General features: G+C 33.9%; 1 protein-coding gene across 1 annotated transcript; it reads right to left on the bottom strand.

The window, feature by feature from the left end:
* Positions 1 to 765: 765 nt before the first annotated feature.
* On the bottom strand, positions 766 to 20,943 carry LOC122480733 (calcium-activated chloride channel regulator 1-like). The gene is made up of 14 exons (XM_043575490.1): positions 20,785 to 20,943; positions 19,627 to 19,767; positions 19,281 to 19,428; positions 18,815 to 18,923; positions 16,405 to 16,585; positions 12,404 to 12,631; positions 11,354 to 11,578; positions 8,762 to 8,939; positions 7,811 to 7,911; positions 7,230 to 7,454; positions 6,670 to 6,940; positions 5,737 to 5,907; positions 4,963 to 5,202; positions 766 to 1,348 (listed from the first exon to the last, which is right to left on the bottom strand). The coding sequence occupies exons 1-14, from the start codon at positions 20,941 to 20,943 to the stop codon at positions 1,008 to 1,010; spliced, it is 2,718 nt and encodes a 905-aa protein (XP_043431425.1). The 3' UTR covers positions 766 to 1,007.
* Between the last annotated feature and the right edge of the window lie 1,321 nt (positions 20,944 to 22,264).

Raw genomic sequence — 22,264 nt, 5'->3', positions numbered from 1 at the left:
TCTTCTAATATAACAGTTACTCTCTGTATTTCTCAGAAAAAAAATCACACTATTGCTATATTGATAGCTGAATTTACATTTTATTAGAGGGTTATAAATTGGATTGACATAATTCAGTTAATTTCCTGAAAGGCTATGTGTTGATTCAGATCACCATTTAAGTGGTTATTTTCATTATATCAGGTCCTCACGATACCACATGCACATTATATTTTGTGGTTATTTTTTGTTGTAACAGGTCAAATCTGGTTATCTCTGATGCTATGAAAATATTCATTAATTTTTTCCTTTTGTCCCCTCTATGCTCTACCTTTTACCCCCATGACTTACTCCGTACCTGGAAGCCTGTATTTCCCACTCCCCTTTACCCATTTTGCCTATTCCCGTACTTCCCTATATTTGTTAATTTTGTTTAACAAAATATCTACTATGTGTCAGGTAGAAGACATTCTAAAAGCTGAGGATATAGCATTGAAAAAAAAAAAAATCCCTGTCCTGATGGGGCATCATGGTGATGATATTCTTAGGACCTAACAATGGTCTCAGGATATAAGTAGAACTTTATTATGATGTTTCCTATAGTTTATGTAAACATGAAGTATTCATAAGCAAGAATAAAGCCTAAATAATTCTGCTATAAAATTATTCCTGTTGTGGATAAATACGTTTTTTTCAAAGGGTTTAGGTAAATTCTGATTTTGTTACTACATCAAGTTAATTTGTAACACACTTTGAAAATGTTTCTTAAAACACCCTTAAGTAAAATATGCATTTTCTTTTTATATTGAGTTAATAAATGGATTTTTCAAAGATAGGAAATGGTATATTCATTTTGATTTACATTTAACAACTAATCACTATTAATGAACTCAAACAGGAAATATACAACTTTTGTACATTTCTATTACACAGAGTTTTGTAATAAACAAGTATTGCAAATTAAGTTCTAAATAAATGTTAACCGAGTATGTATAACATTGAATTTTATTTCTAATACATTTTGTAGTTTAAAATATAGATAAAACCACAGCTAATCCTAAAATTGCCAAACTGGTTGCAGAAGTCTTGGTACCCAGGGCAGGGACACTGGATTCCTGTGCAGGAATAAACTTGATTGCTTGTGCAATGTTAGAAACCTCTGAAGTGAGATTAGCTTCATGGATGGCTTGAATTGCAAAATAGATTTTGGTGCCATTTTCTATTTTAAAAGGTTCTGGTTTAAATTCAAAAACTTCTATTGAGCCAGCCTCCTTAGGTGTCAGACTAGAAGTATTCACTAAAGCAGCATTGTCAAAATCTTCTTGGAGATCCTGGAAATGCTCACTTATTCTTATAATATAGCTGTTGGCTGGAAAACAAATAGAAATTTCATGTATATTAAAATCACTAGGATGCCGTATTACCACCACACTGTCTTACATTTAGGGGCCTATCAGAAACACACACTAGGATTTGGGTATAGAAATTGCAGATGTAGATTTTATCTGGTCATTCCATCTTAATACAAAAATGCCCATTTGAAGGGGCACCCCAATGTTTAGAGTAGTGCTATCAACAATAGCCAAATTATGGAAAGAGCCCAAATGTCCATCAACTGATGAATGGATAAAGAAGGTGAGGTATATATACACAATGAAATATTACTTGGTGATAAAAAAGAATGAAATCTTGCCATTTGCAATAATGTGGATGGAACTAGAGTGCATTATGCTAAGCGAAATAAGTCAGTCAAGAGAAAGACAAATATCATATGATTTCACTCATATGTGGAATTTGAGAAACTTAATAGATGATCATAGGGGAAGGGAAGGAAAAGTAAGATAAAAACACAGAGGAAGGCAAACCATAAGAGACTCTTGAATACAGAGAATAACTAAGGGTTGATGGGGGCTGGGGGTGGGTGGGATAAATGGTTGATGGGCATTAAGGAGGGCACTTGTTGGGATGAGCATTGAGTGTTATATGTAAGTGATGAATCACTGGGTTCTACTCCTAAAGCCAAGACTATACTGTATGTTAACTAACTTGAGAATTAAAAAAAAAAAAAGCAAATATGCGAGCAGTTTTTATCTAGTTATCTAATCACAAAAAATTAATTCAAAATCATATAGTACTAAAAAATGAAATCTAGGGTTTTTTTTAAGAAATAGAAATATAAGGAGCTAAATCTATTTTTAGAACAAGGAACACAATAACGCTCAAGTCTAGGAGAGACATCCAGTATTCCACATCTGTGTTATTTCTCATTAAGCTGAAAGGAAGGACTAGAAGGGAGAGTAGACATCAGTAGTATGGGGGACAGGGATAAGGATAAAGGGCAAAAGGAAGAAGAGAGGCTAGAATGTGTACTAGTTAAAATGTGCTTAAGAGCTAGGCAGACTTTGATTAGTACCCCAATTCTACTACTTTCTAGTTGTGTAACAAAGAAAAATATATTTAACCTTTTTACCTTCAGTTTTCTTATGTATAAAATGGAAATTCAATCATTCAATTCATTTAAATATTTATTGAATGCCTAGTACTTGACTGGTAAGAATTATATAAGATAATGCATGAAAAGTGTTTAGCAAAGTGTCTGGGACCTAAATGTTTGAAATATTAGTTATTATAACTGCTACTTTGTCAAGAAAAGAAAGGAAGATCCTGACATATTTTTTTATTCCAAAATGCTTTTAGAGATCTACCAGAGCTATCAATATAAAAATATATTCTCAAATTCCAAAATGCCATGAGCAGTAAGAACATCACATGTCTTTGAAGTGAAAACTATTTTATCATGAAATGTTGAAGGTGTTTTAAGTGTGTGGTGAATAACTTCGATTTAGTGGTTTTAATAAAAATTCAGACCCTCTGTCTTAGCATTCTAGTTTTTTGGTAATAGGCCTGATCAATCCATTTTACTACTCTTCACATATACCTTGCATTCCAATTAGGTGGGTCTGTTTATCTATCTATCTAACCTTTATTTTTAATTCAGATATTTTATTATGAATTCTTGCTTTTTTGAACTTGATCATATTATTTGGTCTGACTCCCTGAATGTGCCTCCCTCTCCCTACTTATGCAAATTGTACTCATTCTTCAAGGCCCAACAGGAAGCCCAATGTCTTCATGAAGACTTGTTCACATATCTTATCCACTCAGATGACTCCTATTGCACAGAATGGAGTTTTCCATATTATTTTATGGAGGTTCAATATATCTTTTTAATTTGATTATATTCTTGAGGACAAAGAGGAGGTTTTACATTCCTTTTTTTTATCAACTAGAGTATGTGGCACAGTGTTGGGTTTGTATTTGACCTCTTGTTGACCAACAATATAGTTATTAAGTTGATGCCCAAAATAATTGAATTAGAGAATTATAAAATATTAGAATTACATCAACTTGTTTTAATATTTCTAGGTCACCTAGTAATTTTTATATTTGACAGATATGGAAATTGGGTCCCTGAGAATTTAAATACTTCATTGGAGATTATGTAGATATTCATTTATTCTTTAAGAATGAGATACTGCTACTACCTTCTTTTGCAATGCTTGATGGTTAACATTTGATAGCAACTACAACCTCTTCTTATTTGTCACGAGGAAAGATAGAGATTAGGTCCACCTAATTTTAGGCATTTGTGGTTAAATATAGTGAAGTTCTTTCTCTCCCAGTGTCCATATGTAATGCATTCTTCCTTCTTTTAGTTCCTATAATCAGCATTATGAACCCAATCTTGAACTGAAGACTTGGTCTTGACTGAATTCAATTCGGAACTAAACATTTGGTCAGGTAATTTTATTTGTGGCTTTTTCAGTGCAGGTATTTTTAAAAATTTTATTCTGCCATAATTTTAAGGATCATAGCATGAAAAAATAATATATTTCAGAAGTTGTCATGATAAGAATTTTCAACACTGAAGTACAAAAGAGCTCTTTTTGCATATTCTATGTTTCCTTTGTTTTTTTAGAATGATTTTTTCCTTATGTAATATGATAAAAAGAAATACAGCTTTGAAAAATGCTGTATAGGAAATGAAAGACTTAAAAGCATCTTTTCTTTTGAGAGGCTTTATCTCATATTGATATTGATAATTTTCCAACCTTAAAGGGAAAATAGCAAGATTGGCTTTATCTCATAAGAATCTACTAGTCTAGCACAATACTGGAATATGATAGGCATTCAATAAATACTAATTAAATTCAGTTTAAAGTATAGATAAAAGTTCCTTACCTTTCAGAAATGAGGGCAATTTATTAGAACGAACTTTGAATGAATGAGCTATTTCAGCTTTCAACTTTATTCAAAGTCCATGGCCAAGTCTCTTCTAACTGGTGAGTTTCCCTGCATGTGATCCTCTCTCTCCATGGGACACCTTCACTTAACTTGGCTAACTTTTCTCATTCTTTAAAAGTTAGGTCAGGGATAGTCTTCCCTAGGAAGTTATGATATACCTTGTGATCTGAACCCCCAACCAGGAGTTTCTGGCCTTCCAATGGACTGCCATTACTTGCAGAAAGTGTCTTCTGCACTCAACTGACTGTTGAGAGTAGGGATTATGTCTTAGGAACTTAGTACTGTGTTTGAAAATTCAACAAAAGATCAATGAATAAAATTATACAAGTACATAAACACTTAGAAAATCTTTTCTTTGTTAGGGAGAAGAAAATGCAACAGAAAGGTGTGAGCAGTCTTCTCAAAGTCATTTCTAAGACAATTCATATTGTGAGAGGCTGTTTGACCCAACAGAATTGAAAAGAGTGGGTTAGATTTCCAAGTTATTAAACATAGAAATAGTTTGGGCCAGTTCATTGTCTCTTGGAGCTTCAATTTTTCCATCTGAAAGTAGGTGAGTAATGGCTCATAATAAACACTCTATACATGTTATTTATAAATAGGACATTAGAAAATTCTTAGCAGATGAAAGCCAAAGGGGTTTCTTTTTCATATTTTAAAACATAATTTGAAACTTACCTTTTCCTTTATCAAGGACATTGCCAGGGGCAGTCCATGAAAGTTGAATTTGATCTCCTTTAAACTTAGCCTCAAGATCTGTGATTTTACCGGGTGGGAACACATGAGTATGACTACCAGCAGGAGGAGCTCCTGATACAATAAATGACCCTCCAGAGCTTAGTCTGCTGAAGTCTTCTACTTCAGCTTCTGCCATGTCATCATTGACATCAGGCCTGGGTGGGTTCAGTACAATTTTACCTGCCAAAAAAAGTAATTTTGTGACTTTTCATAATGCTGTTTCCTTATCTTGTAATCTCATCTTGCAGCTGTAGAGGGTTAATATTGACTGATAGCAGACATTGAGAAGTAACAGCTTTTAGTGAAAAAAGCTTGTTTTATTGGTGTCATTTAAAAGTTGAGGAGACATTAGACAATATTAGAACTATCTCTTAACATATCTGTATTTATTACTTAACTGTAAACCCTTTGAGGACAAGGATCGTGTCTTATAAAGCTTTGTAGCTCAAGCCTCTAGCACAGTGGTTGTCACCTAGGGAGGTGCTCAGTCATTTTTTTTCAATGTGAATGAAATGAACTGAGGGGGATGTAAACAAAACATATTGGAAGCATAGTCTTGTGTTAGGTCTATTAACATGAATATGGTTTTGAAATACACAGATGATTATATATATAACTGTATGCTTCTGTTTTCCATAGTACATGATAATTTCAGTGCTTGCCATATGTAACTTATCTAAACAAATGACACATTTCAATCTTAATGACACTTACCATTTTCAAGGTAGCCTGGCATATATAAAGCTCTGTTCTGTTTTTGTCTTAAACTTAGTCTAGCTGTGTTTTTTTTCGCCTGGGCATGTACTTTTAAACTGTATCTACCATTTCCATGGAAATCTGTGAAATATCTTGAGTAGATGCCATCATTCTTCACAGTATCAGCACCTAGATAATACAATGTAATAAAATGTAATAATTAGCCATTCAACAGAGTAACAATGACAGTCCTAACTGTTCATGAGCACTAATGTTAGCAATAATTTTGGAAATGAGTAGAAGTACATGAACCCTGGAATCAGTCTGCTTGGGTTCAAAGACTGGCTTGGCTACTTGCTAACCTTTAACCTTGGAAAAGTAATTCATAGTAAGTATTCAATTAACATTAGCTATTATTATATCATATAGGAATCTTAAAATAAGGAAAATGTAAACTGGAAGAAACATATGCAAAACATTGACACTAATGAAAATGGAGAAAAATTGTACTCAAGTTCCATGGGGCAAGTAAAACTGTCCATAAGATGTAAAGAAAATAAATGTGCTCATATCTATGCCTGGTCAAGATAAATGGGTAGAAAGTACTAAAAACATTAAAATCAAATTTGATTTACTTAAAATTGACTCATTTGCATTATTTCTTTTTTTTTTTAACGTTTATTTATTTTTGGGACAGAGAGAGACAGAGCATGAACGGGGGAGGGGCAGAGAGAGAGGGAGACACAGAATCCGAAGCAGGCTCCAGGCTCTGAGCCATCAGCCCAGAGCCCGATGTGGGGCTCGAACTCACGGACCGTGAGATCGTGACCTGAGCTGAAGTCGGACGCTTAACGGACTGAGCCACCCAGGCGCCCCCATTCACGTTATTTCTAAGTTACCTGACTGTAGTAGGATTTTAGGTTCAGTGGAAGTTGATGCAGATTTTATTACCTGCACCATTGTCCCAGAGCTCCAGTATTACTTGATGTCCATCTTCACTTTCTATAATGGCTGTTACGTTGATTCCCAGAACAGGCAAAAACCCTTGACTGACTTGTGCGTAAACAATCATTGGGCTAGGGTAACGTGTTGTACTTTGGCTCATGTGAGCAGTTGCAATTACTGGGAGTGTAGTAGGACTTCTTGCTCGAGTAGTCATTGTCACTGTTAGCACTTGAGATTTGGCTTGTTTATTTAGAAGGTGGTAAGTCCAAGTACCTGTCTGAAAATCCAACATATCTATTTGAGAGCTTCTGTGGTATTTTCCTATTCTTGTTTGGAATACAAAATTATTTAGAAATTTAAGCAGGGCAATAGTAATGGTTTTTGATATTCAATTTTATATGCTAGTAAATAGTATAGATATGAATCTCTTACCATTCTACTTGGCTTCTTTTTTTTATGACAGATGATCTGTCACTGCTTTAATATTGACAATGTAGTACATGTTATCTTCATTTTTTCCCCTCAAAATTGATTGATAAATCATGGAGAAAAAAGAATATTCTTACCTCTGCAATTCCTGGTATTCGAAGACGGGCAGACCGAATATTTAGTTTATCTTCTTTGAAATCTGAGGTTTCATATCTTGTTCCTTTTGGATCTTGGAGAATAATTTCTGGCTTTTGTATTGTCCACGTGACAACAAAGAAAGTGTCATTTCCAATTGTACTATCCACAGGCACTGTACCATTTATCCATTTCTTTCCTGTAATAGTCAAGCTTTTACTTTCCAACTGTTATGTAAATAAAACAAAGAACACAGAGAACAAATTTGTTAATAAAATTAGTTAATAAAATTTCAAAGTTTTGTCAGTTCAGAGTAATTCTAAATTTATGTATAAGATTTCAGTAAAATAATTACTTTGAAGAATGTTGCAAATAAAAGCATTTGTAGTTATAAATAATAGAAGAATCAAAAGAAAAGATGACTATAAGTGTCACAAAAAAAGGAAAAACAGTAAGAATGTTTTTCTCTACCCCTGAAATATTTTCAGGCAAAAATTATTTATTACAGAAGGAGATGACTATTTAGGATAATGGAGATTTATTACAAATGTGAAAAGGCAAGTAATTTTTCTCAGATACCAACCTGAATAGCCTGCTGAGTGATGCTGCCACTTCTAGATGAAATTCTACTGAAAGCATCAGTGAGGCCATTTATGTCTTTATTGGCATAAAAGCGATGTCCTCCTAAAATGGAATTGTATTTACTTTTATAATATTAATTTTAGTTGGGAAAAATCATACTTGTTCTTGTGCTGTTATCAATAAAATTTGAAGAAAACTTAAAGAACTGGCCAAATATTATTGTTTTTATATCACTCATTAGATATAAGGGCCTGCCACAGTAACAAAGCTGATCTAATCACTCAATAATGTTATAAAGATGAAACTTAAGACAATTTTTTGAACTGGCTGCTTATTTTTTAGTTGTGACTAAAGTATACTAAAGTAATTTAGAGAATGACAATTTAGAATTAAGTAAAAATTAAGTGAGAAAATAAATAATACAGGAAGTAACAAAAAGAGAAATTACTTAGGTATAAGGAATGGAAAAGGATGGATTGCTGAGGGTAAAAATTGGTAATCAGTACTTTATCTACAGCCTTGGGCAAATTGCTTGTACTCTGTAGGATTCCATTTCTTCTTCTATGAATTAGGGCTATCTGAACCTGGACCGTAGGGTTGAACATGACAAATATGAGCAAGAATTTTGGAATCACAGCCGAAGAAGTCATTAATAACCATGGAGAAAGAAATTTCGATTTGGTGGTTTTGGTAGAAAGTGGTGAGAAGTGAATGAAGACAGTAAATGTTGACTTAATATTAGAAGAAACTGGTATAGGTAGGAATGCAGAGAGGTGGCGGGGGAGGGGAGAGAGGAAAGATTAATTTGAAAGAGAAGGACAAGGAAGGGACAAAGATTAATTTTTAGGATAGGAAAATTTTCAGCTGTTTTGTGGTTTAAAGAGGAAAGAACTCTAGGAATGAGAGAGACTGAAAATGTACTTTCTATTCAAGCCACATTCCAAAGGTTTACCTGTCATATTTGACAGAGTCTCCAGTTCTTTGGCAGCAGCAGGTCCCAGAGCAATAGTGTGGATGATCGAACCACTTTGCTTTACCTCCTCAAAGCATAAGCTTATTTGATTATCTTCCCCATCTGTTAGTAATACGATCTCAGAACCAGAAGTACTCTGGTTACTCTGGATAATTGCCTGGTAGTGAAAAATCAGATTGTGAGTTATAGAATGTCATATCTAAATCAATTTAAAATAAGAATAAGCCTGTTATTTAGTCTTGGAGAAGTCTTTAGGCCCATGCATGAGAGTAGGCAAAAGGAAACTTTTTTTGCATTGTCGTTCCAGGCTGAGTTGGCATGGAAATAAGTGTAATGTGTAAATGGTCTTTTAGGTTTTCAAAGACAGAGTGTTAACCGTTCTTCTAATCCTTTCAATATACATTCAAGCTACCCAAGAAAGGAGAATAAAACACTTAGAACAACGCCTAGCAAATAGTAAGTACTAAGTGAATGTTAGTTGTTATTATTGTTTTCCAGGAGATGCTTGGGGTGGAGGCAAATGACCCAGCGATTTTGGAAGCACACTAGACAGCACTTGCAAAGTCATGACTAAAGGCAGGTATGCAAAGTTAAATGATACGCCTTTTTATGTATTTTAGTTGATTATTGAAGGATCTCAGGATTTCCTGGGGAAAAAAAAAAACCAACAACATAAAGTAGGAAGTTTGTAAATTTATCAAGTATTACAAGTTTTGTTTGTTTGTTTGTTTGTTTGTTTTTGTCTTTTCCTGACTTCTAGTAAGAGTTCAACTCTTTAGTCAGACAAATTGGGAGTAAATTCTCGTTCTGCCATTTGCTAAATAGAATAGCTAGAGTTTAGTTCTCCACCCCCCTCCCCTCATAACTCAGTGTAGTGATTAGCTTTTTGGATTTGGGGGTAAGAACAGGTTTTGAATCCGAGATTTGCCAGTTACTGACTATGTGATCTTAAGAATAATGTTTAATTACTCTGAACCTCAGTTTCCTTACGTACAAAATAGGTGTAGTAATAATACCTGACTGGAAACATAATGGTAAGGATAAATAAGATCATACATGTAAAGTATTTAACATAGGCAATAAGGTAGTTAGTATATGCTGAATAAATTTTAGCTATTGTGATTATGATTATGATCATGATTATCTAAGAAAATGCTTATATATTGCTATGTTTAATTATAAAAGTAATTAAGAGGTATTCATAACTGAATGTGATTTGACATAATCTATTTAGCAATAGACTGTGGTCAAAAGATCATAAGATTTATATCAAAATACATTAAGAAAAACATACCAACCAATATGTGCAAACATTATGACACAGTCCCAAGATATATTACTGTCATATTTTTGAACTGAATAGACATAGATAAGAATTATGTCTATTATAGTAATAGGAATCCTTTCTTGAGCACTTACTTATTTTACATAATTCTCACAATTAAATGAATTAGGTATTATTGTTTTCCACATTTCCTTATTTGAGTAAACTGAGATTTTCTGAGTGGATAACTTACCCAAGGTCATTTAGGTAATAAATAATAGAGCCAGAATCCTAGGTTTGTCTAAATTCAGAGCTTGTGTTTATCCTTAAACTGATATGCTTTATAAAAAATAGACTCTATGAGAAAGCTAAGAGGTGGTATTAGTTAGTGGCCTGGAAAAGAGTAATAATCTCCACTTTCAGGTGAAACAATGGGAGGATCAGTGAAGCAAAGTTTTTGTGACTTAAAAAATGATATTAGGGGTACCTGGGTGGTTCAGTCAGTTAGCGACCGACTCTTGACTTCTGTCAGTCATGATATCGCGTTTGTGAGTTTGAGTCCCGCATAGAACTCTGTGCTGATGGTGCGGAGCCTGACTGGGATTCTGTCTCCCTCTCTGTCTGCCCCTCCCCTGCTTGCTTTCTCTCTCTCTTTCTCAAAATAAATAAAAATAAACTTAAAAAAATGACAATAAATAGGCTTAGATAGAGGCTATCTTAGGTTGGAAGAAATTCAAATGCATACCATAAAGGCAGTTTAATAAAGTGCTCAAAAATTTCTCCCAATATTTTATTCCACAATTTTCATTTCTTTAAACTTCCACCTGTGTATCTTGGGTTTGGTCCTATACTGCTTGAGGAACTACCTCTACCTTTGTGATTTTTAATTGTCAACTTAACTCGATGAACTAAGGTTTTCTTTATCCATAACATAGAAATATTGCTAAATTCCCTCTTCCCTGCACAGTCTCCGCCACAGCATTATTGTCCACTCATAGAAGTTCAGGCTGTGGCAGTGTTAAAGAAATGGGGAGCTCCTTAAGGAAATCACGGTGATTATGTGTGCACTGGATTTTCCCCCTTATTTAACCACTCCCATTGCAACTCAGTACCTCAAGAGTGTGCTGGTGGAATGATCACCTTCAGAGAGGCTCCAGCTGTAAACCACAGGTGGTATGTTATTTAGATATTATAAATTATTTAGATAAGGGCCCTGTGAGCTCATGACCCTTTTTAAAAGATAGTGGGACAAAAAGAAAAGCAATGGTAAATGGCAAATGGTATTTGGAAAAGCATTTTTATTTTACCTGGAATCCTGCTGAGAGACCACTGCAAATTGAAGTTCCACCATCAGCTGCTTGAGGCAGGTTTGCCGTGATATTTTCATAAGCATTCTCATCGGTTATATTTGTTAGATAATTTTGGATTGTAGCATAACTTTCAAATGTGACCATCCCAACCAAGGATCCCTTTTCTATAATTTGAATCAAGTATAGTTCTACTGCTTGATTCATTCGAAAGAGACGGTCTTCCTGTAAGAAAAAGATGTCTGCATAACTTCTGAGTCTCAAGTCTTAACAGATTGGTGAAAGACAAAGTTGTTCATGGGCCAGAGATCATGATAGTAATTGATTACTGTATTTTAGAGTTAAACTCCTTTATTTTATTAAGAAGAAATAATGTTGAAGAAAAAATTTAAAAATCAGTTATGTTATACTTAGAAAAGCCTTTAAAATCTATGCCTTTTTATTTAACAGTTTTATTTATATGCAAGAATTCCTGCTAAGAAAATAATTTAAAAATGCATACAAAGATGTTCACTGCAACATAATTTTTAACACTAATAAGTCGAAAACTCTAAAATGTCCAATAACAGGAGGTTATTTGACTAAGTTGCGGTATATGCATATGATACAACCATTAAAAATTATATCATTAAATCATTTTTTCCATAGAGAGTGTTCAAGGCATAGTAAGTAAAAAAATCATATTATACTATAAAAAATATAATAACATTTTTGAGGAAAAACAAATACACTAACAGAAAAATGACTGGAATGACATATGTTCAGTGGTGGCAGTATGTATAAATTTTTTTGTTCATTTACATTGTTTCTAGTTTGTTAGGCCTAAAAGTTAAAGAATAAACATAATCCATACTCCAGTTATCTTCACATAACAATTAGTTTCATTTTAGTGTATTATCTTCTAGTACTTGTTCATATAGAATCACTGTACTAAACTTAGAGTAGTAAATATATATTTTAGTTAGTTTAGTAGAACTAAACCTAAGATTAAATTATGTTTCTAGTAGCTCAAATACTTAATTTAAGAGAGCTAACAAATAAATGTCTTACTGAGTCCATACTTCCAGATTTATCAAGTACCAAACAGACTACTCGCTGTTTAGACTTCAGCAATGAAAATGTAGGACGAGGTGGTGAATCTGTTCCTGTCATGGGAGGTGCATTCTGAAAATCATCAGAATCCTTAATTACATCCCATGTGCTTCTGCGATTGCACATTTTGTTTTGTAGGTTTGGAGCTTCCATATTGTGTGTTTCTGCTGTACAAAATTCAGTTACCTGGAAAAAATCGATGAGAGGACACTATTACAATAATTGGTAATCACTACTTTCCATTCCAAATATGCAGCTGGTTTCCATATACATCCTCCACAGATTTCACCTCCTGACAATGAAAAATTATGCCGTAATCTAACAATCTGACATCCATTTTGCATACCTCAGTAGAGAGGAAGCAAGGTGAAACCATCACTGGAAAGTTTTTTGGTGATCCTTTTAGGTGTAGGGAGATCGTAGAAGTGGGGGGAGTGTGGTGACTCCCACTGGTTAAGCTAACTTCTTATTTTCCCTTCTGAACTCCTGGGTGACTCACGCTTGAATTAGTTTAATGGAAAAGGGACTGGATTTGCAGTGATTTCTAGCTGCCCTTTAAAAGTGGGATAAAGAAAATGACCTTCTTTTATTGGCCAAGTGTTTTCTATATCTTTATAGTTGACCAAAAAACTTGAGAACAGATATTTTAACAAACTGGATTGTTACTGGCTCCAGTGAACTCTGACATAAAATAATACTCCTGACAAAGTAATGAAAATATAGGGAGAAAATGAGGAAATGTGATTGCTTTTCTTGCAGTTGCAAGTGGTGACTTGTATCCAGTAATTCTGCCAAATGATGTTTCCTTACTATTGAATCTGTGAAAATCCTCCAAGTTTTGAAAACTTTGTAATTTGGAAAAATTCTCCCATAAGCTAGTGCAGCATTCAGGAAGGAATTCATCTTGCAATAAGCCTCAGCTTATTAGAAATATTTTTATAAATTTATTTTTATTTTTCTGAGACAGAGAGAGACAGAGCATAAGTGGGGGAGGGGCAGAGAGAGAGGGAGACAAAGAATCCGAAGCAGGCTTCAGGCTGTGAGCTGTCAGCACAGAGCCCACGCGAGGCTCAAACTCACAAATCGTGAGATCATGGCCTGAGCCGAAGTAGGTCGCTCAACCGACTGAGCCACCCAGGCACCCCTAAATATTTTTATAAATTTAAAAATGCCCTCCCGATATAGTCTCCAGATGTAAGCTCAAGTTTAGAACTAAATTATTAAATTTGAATACTTTTTATTTAAGTTTTAAGATTTTGTTTTCCTTCTCATATGGAGGACTTACATTTACTATAGAATGATTTACATTTCCCAGAAGGGGTTTATTGGATGGGAGAAAAACACAGTGTCAGTCAAAGTGGTGACTGAGAATCAAGTCTTGCTGAAATGAAATGCCTGTCAAATCTGGGCCCTCTTTCCCCTGCCACTGCCACTGCCACTGGCTTTATTTGCAGAGTTCATGTTCTTTTATCTGCCTACGGCCATGGCCTTCTGACCGGTCTCTCTACCTCCTCAATCATCTCACTCTGTTTTCCCCTGCACTATTAGTATGGTTATCTTCCTGAAAGAATTAAGCTGATCATATCACCAGTCTGAAACTAGTTAGATAAAATCCAAACACCTTAGCTTTGTAGGTCCCAGTTCCTTCTTTCAATCTGGCTTCCTGGTCCTTGCTCACCATGCTCTGCTTATACCACACTGAATTTTTTCCTGTTCTTAGAGTATGCTAGAAATTTTCACAAGGGTCTCTGCTAACCCAAGTGGGAAAAGGGACAGGAGATTTTGTGCAAATTAGAAAAGGACCTGTTTTCAAGTTTTTGGTTTTGTTTTATTTTGTTTCAACAGCTATTTACTTGAAAATTAGTCCAATAAATGTTAAACTTTTTAGTGACCATGATGCAGATAATTTGGGCAGTGCTCAACTGTGTAATCATGCATAATATCCCTGAACTTTTTCCCACTCTTTGCTTTTATAAACTTTTGTTCCCCCTAAAATAGCCCTTCCTGTTCCTGCTTTGGTAAATTCATACTCATTCTTTTTCAAATACAAATTTTTTTCATCTCTTTAGGAACCATTTTCTGACCTCCATTTGATGTTTGCTGTGCTCTCACAGAACTTGGCTCATAAATCTTTCTCTCTGTATGTATTCTTATATCTCTACCTTTCTCATTAAATTGAGTCACTTAGGAACAGTTATCTTTAATTATTTCTGTATTTCCAGCTCCTAACACAGTGTTGGGCATGATGTGGGATTCGACGTTTCAGGGAAGGAAATCATGGAATTGAGCATTCGGTATTTCAAATCATATCTCTTTTGGGTCTGAGTTTATGCCTTGAATACAGATGCTATGCAATTCATTTAATCTGTGTTATGATAATTAGAAATTAGTGTTATTCTGGACAAGATGTTCAGCATTTATCTCTGAGACATGGCTTATATAATTAAATGCCTTCCATATTTCAGCTACATGATATTTTTCATTATTATTTATGTCTCAGGTAGGCAGCATGAGTTATCTCCTTGACAGATGCTTTTGAGATTTATAGCTTGGTACAGACAGTACATATTCCAATTATCCTCTTGTGTCACCTGATCTGATGTCTATTTGGATGTTGAATTCTTTGGTTAGCCTTTGCAGATCCAGATTCAGCAGGTTAAAATGAACTTTCTTGGCTTGTGTTCCAACTATTTCCAGGAGGGAGCTTTATTAGACTGGAAAACAACTTCTACTTCAATATCTAATTGAGTTCATTTAAGAGTTTTAGAAGAAAAGATCAGATCTTTATTTTTACTCAAGTTCTTCATCATTAATGCCATAGGCTCTAAAACAATTTTAAATTTTATTGGAAATAATAGGTCTTTCCAACCTCTACCCATGGAAGTATTTGTTGCTAGTGATTTAGTATATTGAAATTTACTTCTTTTAAATAAGTTAGTCTTACTTTCTAGATGCTTTATTTTGATTTGTTTTTGATAACTTTCATATTTAAAAATCTTTTTTACATGTTTGGAAACCTTCATTAGGTAACTATAATATGTATATGTTTACATTAATTGAGACTGGACATATCTAGGGTAAGAGACAATTGACTATTATCCAAATATTTTATACATTAAAACAATAAAACTTAAAAAATTTATTTTGTACTCACCTTGTGCTGAGCACCATGATCATGCTTTATTTATACTGCCTCTTATAAACCTAACAACAATGGCATCATGAAGTGTTATAATTCCCATTTATGAGAAGAGAAAACTAAATCTAAGATTCAGCAATTTGCTTACAATGACCCAGTTTGAAAATGGTCGGCTGCATTATGATATCAAGTCTTTCTGACTCCAAGGCACCTGTTCTTATCTGCCACGTTTTATACATTGAAACCAGATATTTCAGGTCAAACATTAGCTTTAAAACTTGAATTATTTTGTTAATATTTTATAATTGGTCGGACTGGTAATTGTGAAATTTTCCCTTAATTTTTTATGTAGAGCCATGTACATTTGCACAATATCACTTTGCAATAGCTTGATGTACTTTAGTGTGAAGGTAATAGAAAATTTAGAATGTCAGTACATTTCCAAAGCTATAGAATGAATTACTTTAGGAAAGTAGTATGACCAGCACTTAGAGGAGAGAATTAAGAGTAAGGTTATAGTTCTAGAACTACACAAATCCATGGAAGTCAAATGACAGAAGGGATGTTGTAAGAAATTGTGTGACATCAATGAAAAGGGTACAGTTCTACTTGTGAAGAAGAGAAACCGGTTAATAAAAAAAGGTGGACTCATTTCCAGACACACCTTGACACAGGCTGGAGAAAATGGCCATTAATTAATTGTCTGCATGATCTCCCTCATTTCTGTTAGTATACATAATTTCATAGTTCTAAATCCAGCTTCCATAAATGCTTTTTCCTGAAGTGTTCCTTTGTGACACTAGAAAAAGAAGGTACTTACAGAACTGAGACTTTGCATAAACATTATGGAGTCCTTTGCAGTCTGGGATTTTTCTGGGATGAATGTACACTTTGCTTCATACAGCCCTGTCAATGAGTCACGCCTGCATGGCCTTGTTATACAGCTGCCTCCCTGACATTCCTTGAAAACCACATTAATGCCAGTAATATGAGTTGAACATCTATGATGAAAGAATTAAATTACATTTACATATAAAGACCAGAAATCACAAAAAAAGACTAACATCCTAAAATCTTTCCTTAATGATAATTGCTATAGATCACAGACAAACATTTCATTTTGACAGAGTAGGCACAGTGTTCTACCCCTATTTACAATTGTTGTCAACAAGAACAATGATTCCATTTCATATTTATTAACATTTATTGCTCACTAATGTGACCAATAAGTCTATTATCTGTGTGACCTTGAGCTAAAGATAATTCCTAAGCTATAGGGATGTTGTAAAGATTAAATGAGTTAAGAGATATAGAGGAGTTGCTTCATAGTGGGAATGAGGGAGTCAACATTATGCTGAAAACCCTCTTAAATTTCTATGTATGAAACACACACACAACTATTGCTGTATAGATGTATACATATATACATATATGCGTGTGTACCATACATACAAAACCACATGTGATTTTGTGTTTATAGCATCTTGAAATTTACATTTTGAAAACCATTGAGCTAGATTGAAGGAAGAAATAAAAATAAACCCTACATGGAAATGCTTGTGCATTCAAACAAACCATTTAGTCTTTATGATAAGTAAGATAATTGTGAAGTCCTTGGCAAGGAGTGGGAGATGGGGTATGGGTAAAAGATTCTAAAGAATGCCTGTTTATCTGTAGTATTTACTTTTATTCTACATTAATATTATGTGTCATGATATTAATCTACTTTGATATATTTTTTGGTATTATAAGAATTAAAGAAGATGGTGAGTTTTATATTCCAAGACGGTTAGCTCTAGAGTAAGCCTGAAAATTAAACTTACACTGCCTCAAAAGTACCTGGCACACAGTTGGAGTTCATATCTTTTTTTATGACTGATAAGAGAACTTACTCATTTTTCATTGACTTATCAAAAATTTGTTGTTTGATACATTTGTTTACCTTTTACTTTGTGCCAGGCCCAAGGCTAGGGGATTAAAAAATCCTCAAGGATATTACAGTCTAGTGTGGAAAATAAAATTACACAGACCACTGCTACTCAGTGTGAGAGAAACCCATGTGTACTGCTTGAGGATACTCTCACATATGACCCCAAATGTTGGGAGAGGCAAAAGGCCCTTGGGGAAAAGAACGTTTAAACTGAGTCTGGAAGAATGAACAAACATTGTTTAGATAAGGGAGGTGGTTCAGGGAGGAGTTGCATGGCATGAGAACCCTGTCTGCATGAGAATCCAGGCAGCTTAGTGGGGATAAAGCAAACAACATGAAAGATATGGGGAGAGGCATGTTTCTCTCACACCTCTGTTCTCTAATTTGTTTTTTTTTTTTTTTTTTTACCCCAAGGACTTATTTCCAGTTACACTGATTTCTATTGTTCTTTATTTAAAAAAATTTTTATTGTTTATTTATTATTATTAAGAGACAGAGCATGAGTATGGGAGGGGCAGAGAGAGGAGAAGACACAGAATCTGAAGCAGGCTGCAGGCTCTGAGCTGTCAGCACAGAGCCTGATGCAGGGCTTGAACTCACAAACTGTGAAATCATGACCTGAGCCAAAGTTGGATGCTTAACCGACAGAGCTACCCATGCACCCCTCTATTGTTCTTTAATACTCTTTAAATACTCCGTATTTAAATATCTCATCTATTTTTTAATAGGACCTGTCTAAATGTACCCAGAATTATATTTATATTTAAAGAATATAATAATAATAATAATAATAATAATAATAATATATTTATGTTTCAAAAGTCATTTACTCACTTATCCTTATGAACAGTACTTTTTTCAGCTTAAGATTAAATGAAAAATAAAATATATATAACATGAAGCTCTAGTAGGTTAACTGAGTTCCATGAAACAGATTCACCTTAAAGAGTTATGAATCAAATGGAATAAAAGATTGGGAAAAATAAAAGATTGGGTAGGAACTTGAACTCCAGTTCTCAGATATCTCAAGGTTTAGGCTACAACTTTTTCCTTTCTCCTCTGGCAATAACATATTTTAGTACAATTCCCATGAATACTCAAATGAGTCCCAATTCCTGATTGATCTTGATTTCTAGGTAGAATCCCCAGAAATATTTGGACATATACATATTGGGCGAGGTTGGATATTGCAATTAACTAAACATTCAATCACCAAGATAGCCTTTGTTTGCCAAGTATAGAAAATTTAGAATTCATAAGTGAAAAGTTTTGAAAACAAATTTGTTCAATACAATGATACCTTGTTGCTTCAATAGTGTTCCTTCTAGAAATATAGAATGGCTGATCCACGTTATACTCATCAAATATTCCCCATCGGAGATGGGCCCACTCGTGGACAAACACTCTGCCTATAAAAGAATATTGCCATTCATAAATTTATATTTACAATATTTTAATACAGTGTCCATGTAATTTACATCTCCCTACCCCATATCCATAGCATCATTGAGTCAAAGAACTTCAGAGATTGACACCTTTCATTAGGTCAAAAATGTTGAAATGGGTTAGTATCAATGAATGACTAAATTTATTATTGACAGACACACAAAGAAGTGTAATTATGTTAAACATAACTACTATATTTCCAGACAAAGGTATTAATCAGTACTTATTTCTCTCTTTTTAATTCTTTAAAAATATTAATCATAGTGTTATATTTGTTTCCATCGGAAATACAAGTAGAAGAATAAAATAGCTATCCCTACCTCGGGACCCATAGATAGGCAAATTATTAGTCAACAAGAAGTTTGGAGTAAAATGTATATATTTTCCTTTTTCCCCACATTGTCCATATTGAAGTGTATAGGGATCATCTCCATATTTTAGGTAAGGATTAGCAACTATGACATCTGCCTAAAAAGCAGAGGAACAAACCAAAACATCACAAGAGTGATAGAAACAAAGATTTATTCTATCTCAATTAAGACAAGTAATATTTCTAATTTAATTACTAAAGTAGTGATTAGGAATTACTAAAAAAAATTTGAGTATTAATTTTTATGAAGCACAGGAAGAAAAAAAACAATGTAAGAGCTAGATAAAATACTCTACCTGGTCATATGATTCTTGTTTTGGCATTAAGTACTCAGATTTTGACTTCCAGGTCATTGGAATTAAAATGCTTACATTCCTGAAATAAACTCTTCGTTTGGTGGCATGAAATAGGTAAGTAGAAGCTTCGGTTACCATTTCCTGAAGAAATTAAAAATAAATTGTAACAATTTCACAGTGAAATAAGCATGAAAGTATATATACAAACAAGAAGAAGCAAATCTAAGCTCCCTTTCTCCAAATATTTTGTCAAAGATTAATTGAAAAATACGTTGAATTTTACTCCGTCTCTTTTTCTGTAAACTCCTCATTTCCATATGCTCAAAAATCAATGCTATTTTCTACCTATCCAGACCTACATTCACTGTTATGGATTGGAGAGGGGCATAAGAGTTCTGGGTGAGATATAAAGGTGATAAAAGACTTGGAGCCTGTTGGTAAGTTGCTTATTTAATCAAAGAGAAGTGCTTACAATCGGGTTGAAAGTTTAAATCTTAGTAGATTTTATACTTGTTAATTGAAAAAAACCACTTTGTTAGATTTATTTTGTGTTACCCTTATGCAACAAGGGTAATAATTTACCTCATAGGGATATTGAGGAGATCAAAAGGGATAGTATATATTAAAATGCTATATATATAAAGTGTTTTATTATACTGACTAATCCCAATAAAATTAAGAAGTAAATCAACTTCAAAGAATATGCAATATTTTCTTCAAAATCAAATACATGAAAGTTTTAAAATGTTTTAGAGTTGAACAAGTATGAAAACTGAAAAAATGTATAATGACAATCTAGCGCTTCAGTGTAGGTTAACTATTTAAACAAAAAAGTAACTTTATAAAGGTAAAACTTGGAAAGAATTCTCCACTAACTCTAAAGTCTTTCTGTTAAACAAGTTGAAAAAATATTGTGGCTTGGCCTTTTAATAATTTATTAGGGGAATGACTAATACTATTAATATGTGCTAAATCATACTTAAACTAAGCAAATATTAATCTTGACAGTTTAGATACATACTACATAAATGATGACTCCTGTCAAAGCAATTTTGGAAAGTTACAACTCTGTGCGAGCATGTGTATGTGTCTTGGCAACATGGATGGAAAATACTTACTGAAATTAAAATAAGTGGATAATAAAAATTTCTCTCTTACCTTTATGTTTTGAATGAGTTTTTCATCTTCTGGTACACTAGGGTTAATGGCAATGACAACGCCATCATATCCATTCTTATTTAAATGTACCATTGAGCTTTTCATTCCAGGCAAGAGATGTAAAGCTAGGAATAGAATAGCATACAGACTGAGCACCATTTTTGCATGTTACAATAAACCTTGTGGAAATGCAAGGAGAGTATTTATGTATGTCCTTAACTCAGGAATTTGAATCTAGCCCAAAATATTTGCATAAATATAACATGATGAATTACTAAAACATATTGATGAACTTCCTTATCTTACTTCCTCATCCTAAAGATTTAAGTTGTTAAGTAGCAATGGAGATTATGCTGAACACATTTATCATACTTTCTAAAACAGCTTAAGTCTTAAGTACTCACCGAATTGAGTAATTCCTTATATTGTGTAGTTGTCATTCTCATTATGGTGGTTAGTCATCGTCATCATCCTCATCATCAAGAAATTGTCAAATCCTGGGATCTTTTTATAGAAAAGCACTCTATGGAAGGATGAGGAAGTGAAATAAGAAGCTCCAGGAAAAAGCAGGTGAAAAACGTTTGTTTAAAAAACAAAACAAAACAAAACAAAACAAAACAAAACAAAACAAAACGAATGAAGGAACTGGAATGGGAGTGGCAATGAATTAGGGTTTACCTTCTTCCTGTAGATGAGAGTGACATAATCACAGTAGTCAGGGACAACTATGGGTCAAGAGGAAAATGGGTTTTTGGTTACCTTCTGTGATGGCTACTTGTGTATCTCAGTTTTCAAGAAGCAGTGGATGCTTTAAGTCTTATATAACTTGACAATTTACTGTGCTTTAATTGAGATTTCTCTTTTGGACTGAACACAAATCTGCCCATGTCCCTTAGCTTAAAATAGTTGTACACATAACATTGTGAGCTGGCTTTGGAGTCAGATGAATCTAAGCCTGACTGTTGCCTTGGTCACTGACAGGCACTCGATCCTTAATAACAGGGTGTGGTTCTTTGGAAATCACTTCATACAAGAGTCCTGGCACCTAATGAGCACTCACTAAATATTAGCCATTATTATTAAACATTATATATTATATTATGAATACAAAGCTTCTTGTAAATTTTTACCAATTCTGTGTTTTCATTGGATTCTTTTGTAAAACTTTATATATAGTCTTCCAGTGTTTAACTGGGGAATAAAGAGTCTCTGAGCCTACCCAAAAACGACTTGAGTAAGGAATGTCAGAAGTGAAACTGTAAGTTCATTGGAATGTTCTTGAACAATCTCCATCTCTTGACAATGTCCTTTCCCTGCCAGTCAAGCTTAGATGTTGTCTCACCCATAAATCTTCTCAAACTATCTGCAGTAGGAGTAATCTTTCTTTCAGGACACTTGGGTGCCTCAGTCGATTAAGTGCTTGAATCTTGATTTTGGCTCAGGTCATGATCTCATGGTTTGTGAGATTGAGCCCCTGTGC

Source organism: Prionailurus bengalensis, chromosome C1 (assembly GCF_016509475.1).
Source record: "Prionailurus bengalensis isolate Pbe53 chromosome C1, Fcat_Pben_1.1_paternal_pri, whole genome shotgun sequence".
NCBI lineage: Eukaryota > Metazoa > Chordata > Mammalia > Carnivora > Felidae > Prionailurus > Prionailurus bengalensis.
Note: the sequence above shows the minus strand (reverse complement) of the source record. Positions and strands in the feature narration are given on the sequence as shown.

Excerpts from the sequence above, each read along its gene's own strand:
- LOC122480733 (XM_043575490.1), bottom strand. The coding sequence starts at position 20,943 with ATGGTGCTCAGTCTGTATGCTATTCTATTCCTAGCTTTACATCTCTTG. Across the intron at positions 16,586-18,814 it reads AACACTATTGAAGCAACAAG|ATGTTCAACTCATATTACTG; the intron begins GTATCATTGTAT and ends CTTTCATCATAG. Across the intron at positions 7,912-8,761 it reads GACTCTGTCAAATATGACAG|GAGGACATCGCTTTTATGCC; the intron begins GTAAACCTTTGG and ends ATTCCATTTTAG.